General features: G+C 44.5%; 1 protein-coding gene across 8 annotated transcripts in view; it reads left to right on the forward strand.

The window, feature by feature from the left end:
* The window catches only part of EIF4G3 (eukaryotic translation initiation factor 4 gamma 3), a 120,691-nt gene extending 104,627 nt beyond the window's left edge, over positions 1-16,064 (forward strand). For all 8 annotated transcript variants that reach the window (XM_026862649.1, XM_026862644.1, XM_026862645.1 and 5 more), the window contains 11 exons: positions 1,104-1,327; positions 2,470-2,585; positions 4,800-4,972; positions 7,164-7,289; positions 8,114-8,195; positions 9,936-10,034; positions 10,907-11,053; positions 12,232-12,313; positions 13,848-13,994; positions 14,978-15,177; positions 15,235-16,064. In XM_026862649.1, the coding sequence (XP_026718450.1) occupies positions 1,104-1,327; positions 2,470-2,585; positions 4,800-4,972; positions 7,164-7,289; positions 8,114-8,195; positions 9,936-10,034; positions 10,907-11,053; positions 12,232-12,313; positions 13,848-13,994; positions 14,978-15,159 (1,378 nt within the window). In that variant the 3' untranslated portion in view covers positions 15,160-15,177; positions 15,235-16,064. The remainder of the gene's footprint in view (positions 1-1,103; positions 1,328-2,469; positions 2,586-4,799; positions 4,973-7,163; positions 7,290-8,113; positions 8,196-9,935; positions 10,035-10,906; positions 11,054-12,231; positions 12,314-13,847; positions 13,995-14,977; positions 15,178-15,234) is intronic.
* Positions 16,065-16,334: the final 270 nt, after the last annotated feature.

A 16,334-nucleotide genomic window follows, 5' to 3' on the forward strand; every position in this document is an offset into this window, starting at 1 on the left:
TGTGTACTTTGAGTTAACTTAAAACACATGCATATTTTATAATATCATAGGAGAGACAGGTGGTATTAATTTTTAAAGTCATTACAGTGAATGGTTTAGTTTCCACTTTTTCAGTCACTCTTTATCTAAGGATACATTTGCGGGTAGTTTGTAACAGGTTAAAAACTTCAGGTAAAATGTAATAAACAGGTATGCAGGTTGGTTTCAATGGTTGTGGATTCAGCCAGGTCAGCAGGTTTATTTCTCCAGAAAAACATGCCTAAAACCTTGTAGAAATTTAGGAGGGCTCTTAAAACCCTCTGGCTGGGTCTGACCCTTCCCATCGGGTGTGACCAAGCCCGCCCGAGGTTCCACATCACGCGATGCCTACGTAAAGCTGTGCCGTGCTCTCACACACCCCGATTTCATCAGGGCTACAGCCACTCCAGCTTGTAGCATGAAACATGTATTAACCCTCAATAATTTATCAGCTCCAGACACAGTTTATAAACGTAAAGTTCATTTAAAGCGTCACTGATTCTCCCTTCCAATATGCACAAGCTGCTGGACTTTTTCTTGGGTTTGTCCCTCTGATGATTTCAGTCCTATTTCACCAAAAACTCTGGCTGCCTTGGAAATTATTCCATTTTGGTATCACTGTGTCTGTCTTACTCATTAACACAGTAATTAATAGGGCAGATCCTTGTCACCTGGTGCTGGTAGCCTTCCCCATTAAGAAGCTATTTTTCCATAAATGGGTAAAAAATACACCACTTATAGCATTTCACAGTAAAACAGGGCCTTTACATTATAAAATCCACCATTCTACATCCAAAATGGGTGCTGTAAGACCTCATTGCTTTTCCAGGAAGCGCTGGCTCGGCCTGTCCACGCTGTGGATATTTGTGTTTGCGCATCTCTGTGAGACTTGGGTTAATTTTCATTATAACCTGCGTGGCTACAACCATAAAAAATTGAGACGACAGTCGTGCTGGGTTTGGGTTGTGGTTTTTTTCCCTGCAGTTACTCTAAAGCTATCCAGTATCTTTTCTGACATTACCAGCATTGTGACCGGGGGGTTACTCGTGCCGTAACCTTTAAGTGCGGGTGTTTTTGTTCCGCAGTCGCGGGAGCACGGGCAGGGAGAAGAACGACAAACCTCTCCCACCTTCCCTCTCCCGTCCCAACACCTTCCTACGGGGCAGCAGCAGTAAAGAGCTGCTGCTCGACAATCAGGCACAAGAGGAGCAGCGGAGGGAGATGCTGGAGACGGTGAAGCAGTTAACAGGCGGCATGGAGCTGGACAGAAACAGCACAGAGGCGGAGAGGAATAAAGCCAAGGAATCTGGTAAGCGGCTCTTCTGTGCTCAGGGAATCTTGCTGGATGTGTGAAAAAGCATAAGGGAAAAATCTATCAGAAAAAGCAACAGATTTCCGTGCAGCGGTGTGAGGATTTGGCCCGCAGTGACGCATCGTCAAGCGGCGATAGCTGTGATCTGCCTCCCAGAGGTTTGTAACACAACTGATTCATCCAGGCCTTGGCGTCAGCTCCTCTCGCCGACTCCTCCTTAGGATTCAGCAGAGTTGAAAGGCTGCAGATAGCAGCAGAACGCCACTCCACGGCATTGGCTTCCCTGCTCATATCCTGTCACTGTTGCCGCTGCTTTACGGGCTCAAAAGTCCCAAAAATCGGTGTCAGTTCTGCAGAACCGCTGCTTCAGTGCCCAGTAAGGCCATAATGGCCCTTTCTAAACATCTCCTGGGGCCAGAGCAGTGATTTGGGTCTGGGACAGACTACGCATGGCATCTTTTTAGTGCTGCCTTGTTGCCAGCCCCGCTTGCGATGGGATCTCGGGGCGGTGTGGCATCAGCACCCGCTGTCACCATGTCAGCACTGCCGCTCCCGCTTTCTGCCCCTGCCAGCCTGAGATGAGTTGGTAGTTAGAAAATACTGAGGACACTTAGCATGATGTTCCCCGTGGACAGAACCTTTGCAGTAAGTAGAGTGTTTTGCTCCATCCCTGGGAAGCATCTAGAAACTGCTACCATGAGGAATTCATCTTGACTGCCACGACCCAGCACACGCTCGTCATGCAGCTTTGGGGCTTTGTTAAAGGACTTTATGGGACCAAGGTTTTGGGGATGTGATCAGGAGATTGCTTTGGGTTGCTGCCCGTTGCAGTCAGCGTGTTTTAAATTTGCAACATGCTGTAACAGCTCAAAGTTTAATTATTTAATGTTGATAGAGAGCTTTGAAGGTGTTTCAGCCTGTGTCACTGCCAGCTGTGTTTCTACAAGAAGGTTGATTTACAGAAATATTTAGGAGTTCATAGTGGGGGAAACGTAGCCAAGAAAAAAGTGGCCTGTGCCTGACGATGGGGCAGGGAACACCCCCTGCTCTGGTGACTTCTCTTTTCAGAATGTCATGTCTGAAAATGGTGCTGAGTTTCCTTTTCCAAATGTGGGGTTTTTTTCTTCTGTTCCTACCAGCCAAGCCAGAAGCTCCCCCAGCTCCAGTACAAGAAAAGCCTTCATTATCAGAAGAGGAAATAGAGAGAAAATGCAAATCTATCATTGATGAGTTCTTGCATATTAATGATTTTAAGGTAAGCAAAATGAAAACCTCACTTACTCAAGTCCCATAGACCTTTCTGTTAGGTTTTCTCTCCAGGAGCTGTGTCTCTGTAAGCACCCAGCTAGCACAGAGGTAGCAGGAATGTGGGGCCTGTCAAAATTTGGGCAGCAGCAGCTCCGTGAGCATTTTTAGGACAGTTGTCTTCCAAACTTGTTTTCTACCCTGGTAGTAATAGGAGAAATAGCCCAGCTTGTGTGTTTTAAGTAGCAAGATATATCTGTATCTGTCATGAATCACTGAGCAGCTCCATAATAACAGCAATTTTGGAAGCAGAAAAGCTAGTGGGAAAATAAACTGAGGTTTTCATTCAGTTATCAAAGCATGTGCTGTTCTGATCTGGAGGCAGATAAAGCAATACTAAATATTGAACAAACCACTCCAGAGTATTTTTAATAAACATTGAAAATTACTGAGCAGCTGTCATCACTTCCTAGTTAAAGGTTGAAATTTTGTTTCCCTTGTAGATGGATTTTTAGCTTGTCCAGGGAGTTTGCAAGATGTGTTACATTCACTGCAAAGCTGATTGGTTTGATCTTTTGCTGAAATAAATTTTAAAAACCTGCCAAGTTTGAAATGGCAGCACTGGTTTCTAGGACTAGAGTTCCTGGTTTGGCACCCTAAAAGCAGAGTTGCTGCCTGCACTGCACTGGGCTTCCAGATAAAATCGGAAAGAGGAATATTCTCATGATGGATTGTTTTGGGTTCACATTTAGTTATCAGGATAAACTATTAAATCCCAGTTTGGAGGGGGGAAAAAAAAGCCAAACACTTTGATTTGAGGCATCCCCCAGCTTGCTGGCCCAGCAGATCAGCAGGAGGAGTCAGGGGCAGTGGGGCTGGATAACAAAGGAGTCTCCAGTCCTTTTTCTTTTTGCAATAGACTTCAAAGTCTGACCCCTGGGTGTCTGGGGTTAAGGGGCTGCTGCAGTTTCTCTGCTTGCAAATACAATGACATTTTTTTTATGGCTGGATGGAAACAGAGTTGAATTGTGGTTTCAAAAGTACATCAGATTGAGGCAGCCCCTTCGCACGAGGGGCTTACTTGATAATTGTAAATCCTCAGTGCTCTTCAAACGCAGCAAAGCTTCTGACTAATTCGGCTTAAACTCACGTTAACGCACGAGTGTGTTGGTGCAGTGTACGGCAGAGGAATAGCTGTTTCTCACGAGTTTAGTCTTCAGTGTTGAACCTGACTGTAAATTGAAACCGCTGAGCTGCACGCCGGTGTCAGCGACAGCAGCATCCACCTGCGGCGCGGTCACCTCTGTCCCGGAGACACCGACGGAAGAGCCCTGACCCCAGCCTGCAGTCTGGGACTGCCAGGCTTGTGATCTGCAGAAAAAAAAAGTCATTCGGGGCCTGTAGAAATGCATCTGGGGCTGCCAGTTCTGGATAACTGAAGGCATAACCTAAGACAAAGAGCAAATGTCTGTAGTCAGGAAACCCGCTGAGATCTGTTGGGCTGAACCGAGAAGGTCAGTGGAAGATCTTTGCTGATGACAGTGGAGATTTTTGAGGTGTGACATTGAGCACTTCTCTGAAAGTCTCTATTTAAGAGTGGGTTATTCGCTTAGATTACAAAATGTACATGCCAGAAAGTAGAGGCTTTATAAAGAGGAAATTCTCCTCCAAATGCTACCCACCTATTTTCTGCTGCTTTATATGCTGTGGGTTTGTCACACGGGCATTTCTGTGCCAGATCAGCTCAGCAATGAATCTAACCTAATGTCCTTTTTTTGACTTGGCTTGATACTTGATGAAATAACAGGCGTTTTGGTGGCATCCAGAAGACAATTCCTGTCCTTTCACTGAGCAGTCAAACTGTACCCTGGAGCCTGATTGTGTGTTTTAAAAATTGTTGCCTGCATGGTATAAATTCTCTTTTTTTTTTTCTTTTTTTTTTTTTTTTTTTATTATTATTATTGCTATTCAATTGCCATCTCAGTGGTGATTTGTGATGAGGTTCCATAGCCTGGTTCACCTTTGCCTGGAAGCTTCACTAAATACTCATTTCCACACAAAAACAAGGTTACCAGTCTCTTGATCTGCCATCAGAAAAATCCCCGTTCTGTGTGCCAGGCGCTAAGCAGCAAACCCTGAACTATCTTGGAGTAGAAAACGTTTTTCCACCCCATTTTTTGACGTTTTCAGTTGAGCCAAATGATCCCGTGTGTCGTTCGAACAGGAAGCGATGCAGTGCGTGGAGGAGCTGAGCACCCAGAATCTGCTGCCTGTTTTCGTGCGAGTGGGAGTGGAGTCGACGCTCGAGAGGAGTCAGATCACCCGGGATCACATGGGCCAGTTATTACATCAGCTGGTGCAGTCGGGAAAGCTGAGCAAGCAGGATTTCTTCAAGGGGTTTGTATTCTGCCTGTAGAAACGGATGGTTTGCTTCACCGTTCATTGCAGATGAACGGTGTGGTAGAGGGGGATGAGTTCCCACCTTGCTTTGATATCCTGCCTTCTCCACACACCCGTTTTGAAGGAGTATTTTCACCTGGGTGTATTTATAAGTAATATACTTATTGTAATACTTCAAAATGTATTACAATAAATATATTTCAGATGCTTTAGCGAATGCAGATATTTTCATATTTATATAAGTATTTATTTCTAAGCAAATCAGCGTCTATTTAAATGTGTGTATTCAGATTTCTGGTTTTTGAAGCATTTGTCAGTGTTTGCCTTTTGGCAAATCACTGAACACGATTAAAAGAGGAGGAAGGAGTCAAAAACCTTCACGTGACCTTAATGCCTGGAGGCTCTGTAGCCTGGAGTCCTGTGACCCAGAGACCCGCAGCCACTCTCCCACTGGTAGAACAGGCTTCACCCGACGGTGCTGTTTCTCAGGACAGGTCACCTTTAAGGAGCAGACGTGCCCTCCAGGGGCTGAAGAGGAGAATATGTGCCAGATGTGGTATCAGACGGACTAGACCTTCCTCAGGAGGTCTGAGTTTCAGCTGCTGGTTCATTCCAGCTTTCTGGATTTTGTCTTCCCAGCTTGGATTTGAACTGATGTCCAGTCGTAAAACAATCCCTGCTCCCAGGGGGGTCCTCAGCACCACTCAGTCCTCGCTGGGGCTTCAAGCAGGATGATGAGAACAGGGATAACCATGATCAGCAGCCAGCAAACGAGCAGATGAAATAACGCTTTCAGATACTGGGTACTTAGCCCTGTCTTGCCACTTTTATTTGAATTGTGCCTCACGGTGGTACTGCTGACCGCTCCGATGGTGATCTCCCCACGCCTGTGTCTGGCAGTGAATTTTGTCATGATGCAATCCCAGGGCTCACAGAGAAGGTTTAGGCAGCCTGAGTTCAAAACCATATGGAACAGCAGTAAAAAAATATGTATCCACAGAGAGTACACTTGTCTGTGTCCACGCGGTCACTGATGGTCAAAACGACTCGTTTGAAGAGATACATTTCCTTAATGGATTGTGATTAAAACCATTCCTGTGTTTCCTGGAGCGTGGGTAAGTGGTTGTGATGCCAGATAAGCAGGATCTCACTGAAATAGCAGGACACGTTGTCTGAATGTGGCATAAACCAAGTGAAACAGCTCCTGAAGATGAAAAGACAAGTGGTGTTCAGCGGGTGCGTGAGAAGAACGCCAAAACCCACTACACTTATTCACACAAGAGAAATTACTGTGTAATTAGGGGTTAGGGGCTGAGCACTGGTCACAGCACGAGTCTGGAGAGACACACTACAGGAAACCGATTTCTGGCAGAAACACTTGGACAAACTTAGGTAGTGAGGGATGTAAAGAGCAAAGCAAAGGAGGTGGTTTCTGGGTTTGAAGCACAAAGGAAAATACGTGTTTATAGTCACTAAACTGGACCCCAGAATATCTCGAGGTTTTCAAGAAGACATGAATCATGATAAAGACTGGCAGGAGAGCCAGAAAGATGATCATCCTGTACCAGGCATGGGAAGTGAAGCCACCCAGAAGGCAAGAAGAGGTTTGAGTGATTCTGGAAACTGTATCCACTGTTGGGGAGATATTTTGTAATTTAACCTGCCACCTTTTTTGTTCTGGACGGAAACCTCCCTCTGGTGTACTGAACTTTTTTCTTGTGTCGTGTACATAGTTACAGACATTCTGTTGATTACCTTACATTTGGACCTAGGTTATTATTAATCCCTTTCCGTAAATGTTTGGATACCTTTAGAGAAGGCTCCATTTCCATTGACTTATAGACAGAATTGCTTTTTAGTTTTACAGGTTTTGCTCGTTAGGAAACAATTTGTTACTGTGATATAAGAATTATTGTCAGTGGAGCTTTCCTGGATGTATCTGCTTGTTTTATGGAAGGCGATGTGCATGTACGCTCCATGTTACTGCAGAGAGAAATCCACTCCTGGCAGTTTTGAAGCACTAAAAGCATAAGATGGCAATTGGCGTTTTTGTTACCTGTGTGATTCTCTTTGCTACTCTCTTTGCCCCTCTTTTCTGTAATAAGGGATTTTTAAAGTGCAGATTTGCTCTGCAGGAAAAGTCTCAAATTGTCTTTAATGTTTGACATTTTCCTTTCTTCTTTTAAAGCTTTTCAGATACCTTGGAGATGGCGGACGATATGGCCATAGATATACCCCATATTTGGTTGTACCTAGCTGAGTTGGTGACCCCCGTGTTAAAAGAAGGAGGAATCTCTATGAGAGAACTTATACAGTAAGCAATGCTAGATTTTTCTGCTGTCAGTCGAGCCGTGCTGCCTGCCTGGTTGTGCTATAGTATTTTCACAGCGTGGTTCCCATCAGCAGATAAAAGATGAGTAGCGTTGGAGGCTCAGCTTCCCCTACATGCTGATGAAAGGTTTGCTGCGCGTCGTTCGGGACTTGCCCCAGACGCAAAGCTGTGGTGGGAAGGGAGCTTCTTACTCCGTACTCACCGTTCAGGGGTGAAATAAATCTACTTCCATCCTGTGTGTTTCAGCTGAGCTAAAAAATAACCCCAGTGTTGTACAGTTGGAGTCATTAGAGAGCACAACTGAGGCTCTGAGAATTAGACTTGGAGAGCGAGGTGTCGCTCAGGAGACTTTATGTCTCAGAGTGTAACAGCTGCCACCTGGATGTTGCCTTAAACAGGCACAAAACCTTCCCTGTAAGACTGGAACCTGCTTCCAGGACCAGAGTTTCTGTATTCTGTACATATCCTTACATATTCAGGGATAAACTAGACGCCAGTTGAATGAGTCCCTTTTCCTGTAAGTAGTGTATTAAGAGAAGAGCCTTTTCCCCCAGAAGAGTCCTGCTACCTGAATGCATCATCCCACAAAAGATTTGAGGTTACAGAAAAATAAAATCTTTGTAATTAGTCCTGTTGTGGCAGGTGCACTGCATCACTGAAGTGTCTTTTATCAGCAGTGCTAGACCACATGCTTTACCCTGGGCAGAAGTCGAAGGTGATTTCCTGCCTCACTGTGATCACTACCCCTTGCCTTGTGTTCCAAATTCAAATTATAAGGAAAAATATCTGGTTTTCTTTCATTCTAGAGAATTTAGCAAACCTTTGCTTCCTGTGGGAAGAGCCGGCGTCTTGCTTGCTGAAATCTTGCACCTTCTATGCAAACAAATGGTGAGTGTCCAGGCGTTGTGCTGGTAGCCGGGAGCGTTGGTGCAGGAACCCCACACGTTCCCCACGTGAAGACATTTAGGGATGGGTCAGCCAGTCCAGATAACCCAGGAAACCTGACTCTTCATCCTCATGTCAAACCTTACAAGGTTCCAGAAAGTTAACTTTTCTTTTTTTTTTTTTTTTCTCATCACTTTTCCCTTTTGCAGGTACCTTTGCACCTGGCTTCTTCCAGAAGCTAGAGTGCTGAAATACTGCAAGAGGGACATTCTCAAGGTATTTCTGGGCTGACCAGAAGCAGCAAGTGCCGGAAATCTTGCGAGAGAGCTGTTCTTGCAGACCAGAGAGGTTCAGTGGGTTCGGATAAGCTTCAGATGGCCTCTCTGGGTGCTTATCCAAACTAAACCTGCCAACTCTTAAGATTCACCCATCACTAGGGGTAGTGACACCTTCTCACCCTGTAACTTCTAGAGCTCTCTTACACGTCTCACAGCTGTGTGTCCAAACAGTTTGGTGGTTTCCCTATGGCTCTGTCTCCATTTTTACTGCACTTTGGATATCCAGTGTCTATTTTCAACCCTGTAAGATCCCTCACTTGCCTTTATTTTTTTTTTTAAAGCATGCATTCAAATAAGGTCGAATGTTCAGGACCATTTCAGTCTAGTAGTGCAAACAGTGACTTTTTATTTATTTATTTTAGTCTTATGCTTGTTTGGACAGTCGACTTGCATTTATTTTTCTCTGTTCTGTGAAAGACAAGCTGCTGTGCTCTGGGGGTTGAAGCACAGCCTTGGGTTTCTGTTTCTGCCACAGCTTTCTAATTCGATCTCGTCCAGGCCAGTACTTGGACTCGGGTATTTCAATGGAGTATCAGTCATCTCATTCAGATCCTGATGAATCGTAGCCAGAACTATGCACAATTAGCACTTGGTGATTTGCATTGTAAACTTAAAATTGTATTGAGCTTTGTAAACTGAAAACCAGGCTGCTTTTATCAGTGTTTACCTTAGGCTACGCAGCGATCTCTCTTGTTGCGGGTACTATAAGGTAAAATTTTGGCAAAGCGTTTGGGTGAAAAGAGCTGGTTGTTAACAGTGGGTTTATTCCTGTCAGAATTGTCTGTGTGCTGTCTTGGGCAGGATACTGAAAGGGCAGCGTGACATTAGGGGTTGCAGAAGGTTGAACTCTATGTGCTGGAAAGGCGCTTTTCTCAAGGTTCCAAATAAATTCTAGGAACTTTGTATTATGTACCTGGATTTGAGGCTTGATCTCTGCACAGAAAGCAGCCGTGTAAATAATTCTTTTCTAAAAGTAGCTAATTTACTGGTGCCTTAATGTCAAGGCAGGGGGAGAATGAGTCACAAAGTCAGTTAATGACAGAGTCAGGAGAAGAATCGAAGTCATCTAACTGCCAGCTCTGTGTCACAGCCGTGGGAAACTCTGCCTTGTTCAGATGTGCCACTTTTCCAAGGCAATCTCTGGCTGAGGTTGTTGCAAACCCCCGTGTCACATTATGCCTTGTTTATTACCCATCACCACGGTGTTTGACCACTTGACAAGATGTGTAGACCTGGATGTACCATTTCTCTTGCACGGAGTTTCCAGACGTTCCCTTGCTGGGCATCTTGTTTGGTGGCTGAACAGTTCTTTATTTCTCCTGACACAGCTGCACCACTCCGGCTCGTGTAAGCTCCCCTGGTTGTCTCTCAAATCTTTAAAATGAACAAATTTTTTGTGTTTTAGAGCCATAAGAAAGTGGGAGCCTTATGGAGGGAGTCTGGCCTCAGTTGGAAGGACTACTTGCCCGAAGGGGAGGATGTACATACCTTTCTCATGGAACAAGTGAGTTCAGAGCAAGCATCTGCTTCATGATTTTGGCCCCATGTCCTGTTAGTTCGCCCATTTCCATCCTGTTCTTGGGTATATTTGGAATGGGACGTGGGGTGAGGTGCCTCCCTCACTGCCTCGGGGTTAGATTATTTCAGCACCTCCTTTCTGCAGTGCTGGGAGGACGGGCTCCTATCCCGGGCACACACATCTCCTGTTCACTGCAGGGAATGAACTTGAGAGTTTTGCAGCAAGGACAGTCTGCAGAAGAGCCAGAATAAGTGGTGGCAATTACTCAGCCCACTTTGCATTGGGGTGTCAGAAGGGCAAGGATCCAGGCTTGATGGAGGGCACCTGGCCGCTCTTCTGGTGCTGCTGAGGAAGAGGCTGGAGGTCTCCCTGTGCAGCTCCAAGCCATCCACTGCCCTGGTTTAGCCCTTAGGAAGTGCTGCACTGCAGGAAATCAAATGGATTACCAAGGCCTGGGGCTTGGTGAGGGGACTGTAGATCCTCTGTCACATTTTTGCTGTGAACCGGGGTGTTAGCTGCAATTTCTTTGAGTGATTTCCAGCTCTGGTAATTGCGTTCCAGCTCCCCATCGTTTCAGTTGGGCAACATGCACTTCGGTTTGTGCGCGCTCCTATTGCGCAGGGCTGGAGCTGCTCTGAGGTGCCTGATTGTCTTTGCTGGATAATGTAGTTCCCACGTGTTTGTAAAATGCTTCCTAATCTTTGGAACAGAAAAAGCGTATAAATCGTTGTAACGCTAACTTAGCAGCTGAAAGTTGCCAGAAAGCAGAATGAAGTGCAGCTTGCTGCCTCAGTTTGGTAAATTCAGCGTAGGAAAGTGTATTTAACTAATTCTCACCATCACTTCTGATGTTGCAGAAGTTGGACTTCACGGAGTCCGACTGTTCCAGTTCCTCAGAAGCACTTTCAGAGAAAGAACTCTCTGCGGAAGAGCTGAACAAGCAGCTAGAAAAACTCATTGTTGAGGACAAGGCGAATGACGAACAAATCTTTGACTGGGTAGAGGTACAAAGACTATTTTCACCCTCCCTGCGCACAGTTCCTTAACTGCTTTTGTAAATATTTTCTCACCTAAAGGAGCATCTCTGCAGGCTCCTCCCTGGGCATAGGACACTAAGGTGATTAGGTCTGTGCAATCAACACTTCTAGAGAATTAAAATCTAAAATATAATCAGGCAGTTATTTCATAGTAAACTTTAGGAAGACAGAATTTTGGCCATATTAACATAAAACTGTGTCACTGCCTTTTTGACACTGATGAATACACTGCTTCTGGCTACTTAGTACATTTTAGATGCAGAACACTGCTACATTCTTTTTTCCCAAAATATGGGATAAAAGCTTCTCACTGCTTTTTGCAACATGACTTACACAAATTCCCCCTCCTCACACCAGCTGCATGCCCTGCCATGATGCAGAAACGTCCTGGGCAGTCACTGAGGGCGCGTTGGGTCAGGCACTGTCAGAGGAAACACAGCAAAAGAAAGAAGAGGAAAAATTAAAAAGCCCTGTCAATCCACTGATGTTTTGCCCTCTATCTCTGGCTGCACCCTTTAAGCCAGATATTTAATCTAGTGCCTGAACTTATACCTAACTTGATTCATTTAGATCTGCGCTTACAGCTAAGTCTTGGTCAGGTTCATTTCAGTTATTTCTGTTGCGGGAGCGATGCGTTAGCAATGTCATTTTTCTACTGCTGTTAAAGAAGTTGAGAGTGTAATAAAAGCAGAGCTGAAAATCTGGGGACACCCACAGGCTCTTTGTAGTCTTGGACAAGTTACATAGGCATTCTCTGAATTTCTTCTACAAAGCAAATCTCCACCCAAGGAGCACACTGTAAAATTTGTTGAAAAAGCCTAAAACTCTTAGTAGATCTATAAGGGCATAGCAGAAGCCAAGCGTGGTTGCTTTGGTGTGTTTCTCAGGACAAATGGCTGCTGGTGGGAGTAGCCGGGCGGTGCACCGAGCGCACGAGGGCCGTGGCTGCGTGCTGACATACCCGAGCGAGCGTGGGGCGGCGCGTGGGAAAGCTGGGCTCTGGGAGAGGGGATGAAGGGGGTTTCTCCTGCAGCAGCAGCTTTCGCTGAACCAGAGCTTGCTGCCAGGTTCAGCAGTGGGGTCTGGAAGCGGTTGCTCTCAAGCAGCGGCCTGTCTTTAACTGGTCCATTTACTCCTGATTTCAGGCTAATCTAGATGAAAGCCAGATGAGTTCACCTACATTCCTTAGAGCTTTAATGACAGCAGTTTGTAAAGCAGCTATTATAGGTGAGTAACTTGCAACAGAAACACCATACAAACAAAACACGCAAATAATTATTTTCTATTTTTTAGGTTTATCACACACTAAGACTTTTGCAGGGTATTGAATCCCAGCGCTGGGATATCCATTCCCCCTGTGCTGGTTACGGTGCTTTTGAGGCCCCGGCGTGTCCCGGTGACCTTGCGTGAGCAGACATTTCAGACGACTCTGAGTAATACCAGATTGTTCATTGATTTTTCTAGTGAAGGTGGAAATGTGCTAGACGTTATTAAGATAATTAGCATTTCCACTCCTGTGTCAGCAAGTACGCGTGGGCGCTCCACCACCGCAGATCGCCACGTGCGAGTTGGAAGCGTGGGTTGCAGAAGAGAAGCCAGCCTGTGTGTCTCTCTTCTTAATAGTTTTATGTCCAGAGCTCCAATTCTGGAATGATGATTTATGTGGCTGACTTGAATGTACAGCCCTCGGCTGGAAATGGAGGAGAGAGGGGTTCCTGAGTGGGATGTACGAGCCTCAGACCCTCGGGGGGTGCTTGAGTAAAGCGCTGCAGCCAGAAACAGCGGCTCAGTTCACTTTGGTTTATTTAACTTTACTGTTGACGTCTGGCAGGGCAAAAAACTGCCCTTGTAAAGCACCCGGGTCTGCTCTTGGCTGCGAGAGTCACACTCCGTGGACAGAATGGTCTGAACTTGATCTTGTGGGGAGGGGAGGGACAGCCCAGCCCCGTTCCTCTCCCCGAACAGAACCTTTCTGATGCCACCTAGTGTTAACGGCGGAATGACACAGGGCCTGACTGCCAGTGTTTAAGGGTTCCTGTATCAGGAACATCTGGTTTACATTTTGACCTTGCCTCTAATTGAGGGTTGTTTTTTTTCCTTTTGTTTTCAAAATATCACTTAATTGTGTTGCATGAGCTACTTAAAAGCTGCTGCATAATTTATCCATGTTGCTGATGGACTTCTAACCTGTATTTTTTATATATTCCTGATTTCCTGTGTCATATGCAGCTTATGATGCTGTTTCTGCCTTAGTATTTTTAGAAAAAAAAAAAAATTAAACCTGCTATAGAACTGAAATTTTAGGGGAAAAATATATGACTTTCTAAAACCCTATATAACAAGTTTTAGGTAAAAAAGATAAGATTTTCTAAAAACCTTCTATATAACAGAAGTTTTAGGGAAAAAAGGTAACGATTTTCTAAAAACCTTCTATATAACTGAAATTTTAGCCCTAGCCATTGTACACGTTTTGGATATCCAGTGGCCTGTGGAAACACAACGATGTGGCTGCAGAGTGCAGCTGTGATTCTCTGTCTGTCAGCAGGCTGGTTAGGGCCAGGGTGGCTTCATACACAGGTTGAATTTGGGGGACTGGAAGAACCAAGCCATCGATCAGAAATACTTCCTGCTGTTTCTCATCCTGTTTTCTCTCCATGCTATAGATAAAAGTGATTGCTATTTGAATAAATGAAGGCAATTAAAGATCTGCCCCTGCATCTGTGTGCCAACACTGACCCTGTTTTTCTTCTCTTCCCATCAGCGGACTCTTCTAGCTTCCGTGTGGACACTGCTGTTATCAAACAGAGAGTGCCGATCTTACTCAAGTACCTAGACTCAGACACAGAGAAGGAACTACAAGCACTTTATGCACTACAAGCATCAATAGTAAAACTTGATCAACCTCCTAGTAAGTGTTGCCTCTGTGCTGGGGATTTGAACCCTGATGGTATAAGGAAAGGTGGTTTTGCAAGTGTAAAATCTAGCACCAGAGTCTGGGAAGAGGATGTGCTTTTCCTGAGAGTAGAAACAAAATTTTAACTTTGTATGTAGCAGATGAGAGAAAACAGCATACAGTGGTTTCTGCTAGTCAGGGTTCTGGCTTGTAGAGCAGACAGTTCCCCTAATGCTTGGCCAGAGGCCAGCTCTTGATTGCTCCTTTAAGCAGCCATGCAGAAAGAAGGACAAACCTCTGTTGATCAAAAAAGAGAGGGGGGTAAAAAAATAATCTGTGGACTTTACAATACCTGGACATGTGAGAGCACCAGGCATTGTAATTGCATTGCTGCACCACAAATGTCTGTGAACTTGGAGGGAGTAAAATGAGTTGGATAACTGGTGAGTCTTGTCCCAGAGATGCTGCAGGCAACTGTTGCTGGAAAAGAGGCGAGGGAGTTGCCAAAGGAACAGGGACTCTCAAGGAGTCTGCAGCACAAAATCAAAGGGTGCCCCAAAACACCCGACTGGATCGTCCTTAGCTTTAAGGCGCTAGTTGTTCGTTATCCCTCCCGCTGAGCCGCGAAAAATCAGGTGTTGGAAAGGAGCCAGCCTGCTGGGCTGCACGATCCAGCCAGAGGAGACGGGCTGCTGGGGATTCAGCTTGCCAGCCCAGCCCTACAGAATACGTTCCCTAGATAATACATTCCCACAGCTGCTTTCCCTTTTCTGCGGAGCATGTGTTACCCAGCGGCGTCGGAGGGACCTGTTTTCCCTCTCAGCTGTGCGTAACCAGCCAGGAAGCAATAACTCAGTAACGGACCTTCCCTTCGCTTGTATCTGCATCCCTGGCATTAAAGGTCACGTTAATCCCCTTATCCGTAACCGTGTCTTTGTCCGCTGACTGAAACGGCGCAGGACTAACAGCTGTTCTCTCCCGTTATTCCATTATTGCAGATTTGTTGCGGATGTTTTTTGATTGCCTGTATGACGAGGAGGTAATATCGGAGGATGCCTTCTACAAGTGGGAAAGCAGCCAGGACCCAGAGGAGCAGAACGGGAAAGGAGTAGCACTCAAATCTGTCACAGCATTCTTCACGTGGCTACGGGAGGCCGAAGAGGAGTCAGAGGATAATTAAAACTTAAAATACAGAGAGAGAGAGAAAGAAAAAAAAAAAGAAAAAAAAAAAAAAAAAAAAAAAAAAAAAAAAAAAAAAAAAAAAAAAAAAGAAACAGTTTAAGTATTTTTTTAAAAAGTTTCACGTCTTCGCCAATCACAGTGCAGCAAGGCCAATTCTCGCGCAGACCCCCCCCTTCCCCCACACATGCACGAGTGGGAGAGGTAAAAATAGATAAACACAAAGGTGATCATGGAGGAAAAAAAGGTACTTGAAAAAAAAAAAAGTAAACTTCAAACCTGAGGGCGGGAGCACTAAACCAAAATACATGTATTATTTATAGAAAATATTTTCTGTTTTAATCTTTTTTTTTTTCTTTTCTTTTTAAACAAGGACTCATACTTACAAAAACACAAAGCGAAACAAATCTGTTTAGCAAAAAAAAAAAAAGTTGAAAACTTTTAATTTATTATTTTAAGGACTGCAAATGCCAGTGTAATTTTTAAATTTGCAGTTTCTGTAAACAAATTGTATAATAGAACAAAAGCAGAGAAATAAATTTCCCTCCCCTTCATATGCACCTCAGTTTTGTTTCAAAGCATGATAAATAGACAAAACTTTCAAGGGGGTTGGGGTAAGCTAGATGAGGAAGAGATCAATTTTTTTTTTAATTGTCATCAGATTTTTCTGCCTGCCTCTCAGCTTGCTTCAGAAATTTAAAAAGAAAATAGTAATCAAAACGTACATAACCTTGGAACAGAAGGAAATGCATTTGAGAAAACCGCTGCGGACCAGAGTGCTCCGAAAATAACTCATTCAAAACAGTGCTATCCCGGGGAAAAAGTACTAGTGATACTTTCAGAACCTTTAGAGCAACTTTAAGGCTTGTAAATACATAGAACAAATATTTAAAAAAAAGAAAAAAAGAAATTGACTCAATACTATTTCTTTTCACTTTCAAAATATAAAGAACAAAATAAAGACAAACATTGCAAGTTTAAAAGAAAGTAAAACGACTTCTCCTTTGACAGCTGCTGAATGTGTGCACCATCTCTGAGCGGTGCTGGCTTCCTTTTCATTGTGTAGGTCCTCGGTTCCAAATTGTGTACATATAGTGTGTGTATGTATGTGTGTCTACCAAAAAAATGAGAGGTGAGAGCAATTGTTTAAAAAAAAAAAAAAAGGGGGGGGGGGAA

This window comes from Athene cunicularia, assembly GCF_003259725.1.
Source record: "Athene cunicularia isolate RWA chromosome 21 unlocalized genomic scaffold, athCun1 chr21_part1, whole genome shotgun sequence".
Classification (NCBI taxonomy): Eukaryota; Metazoa; Chordata; class Aves; order Strigiformes; family Strigidae; genus Athene; species Athene cunicularia.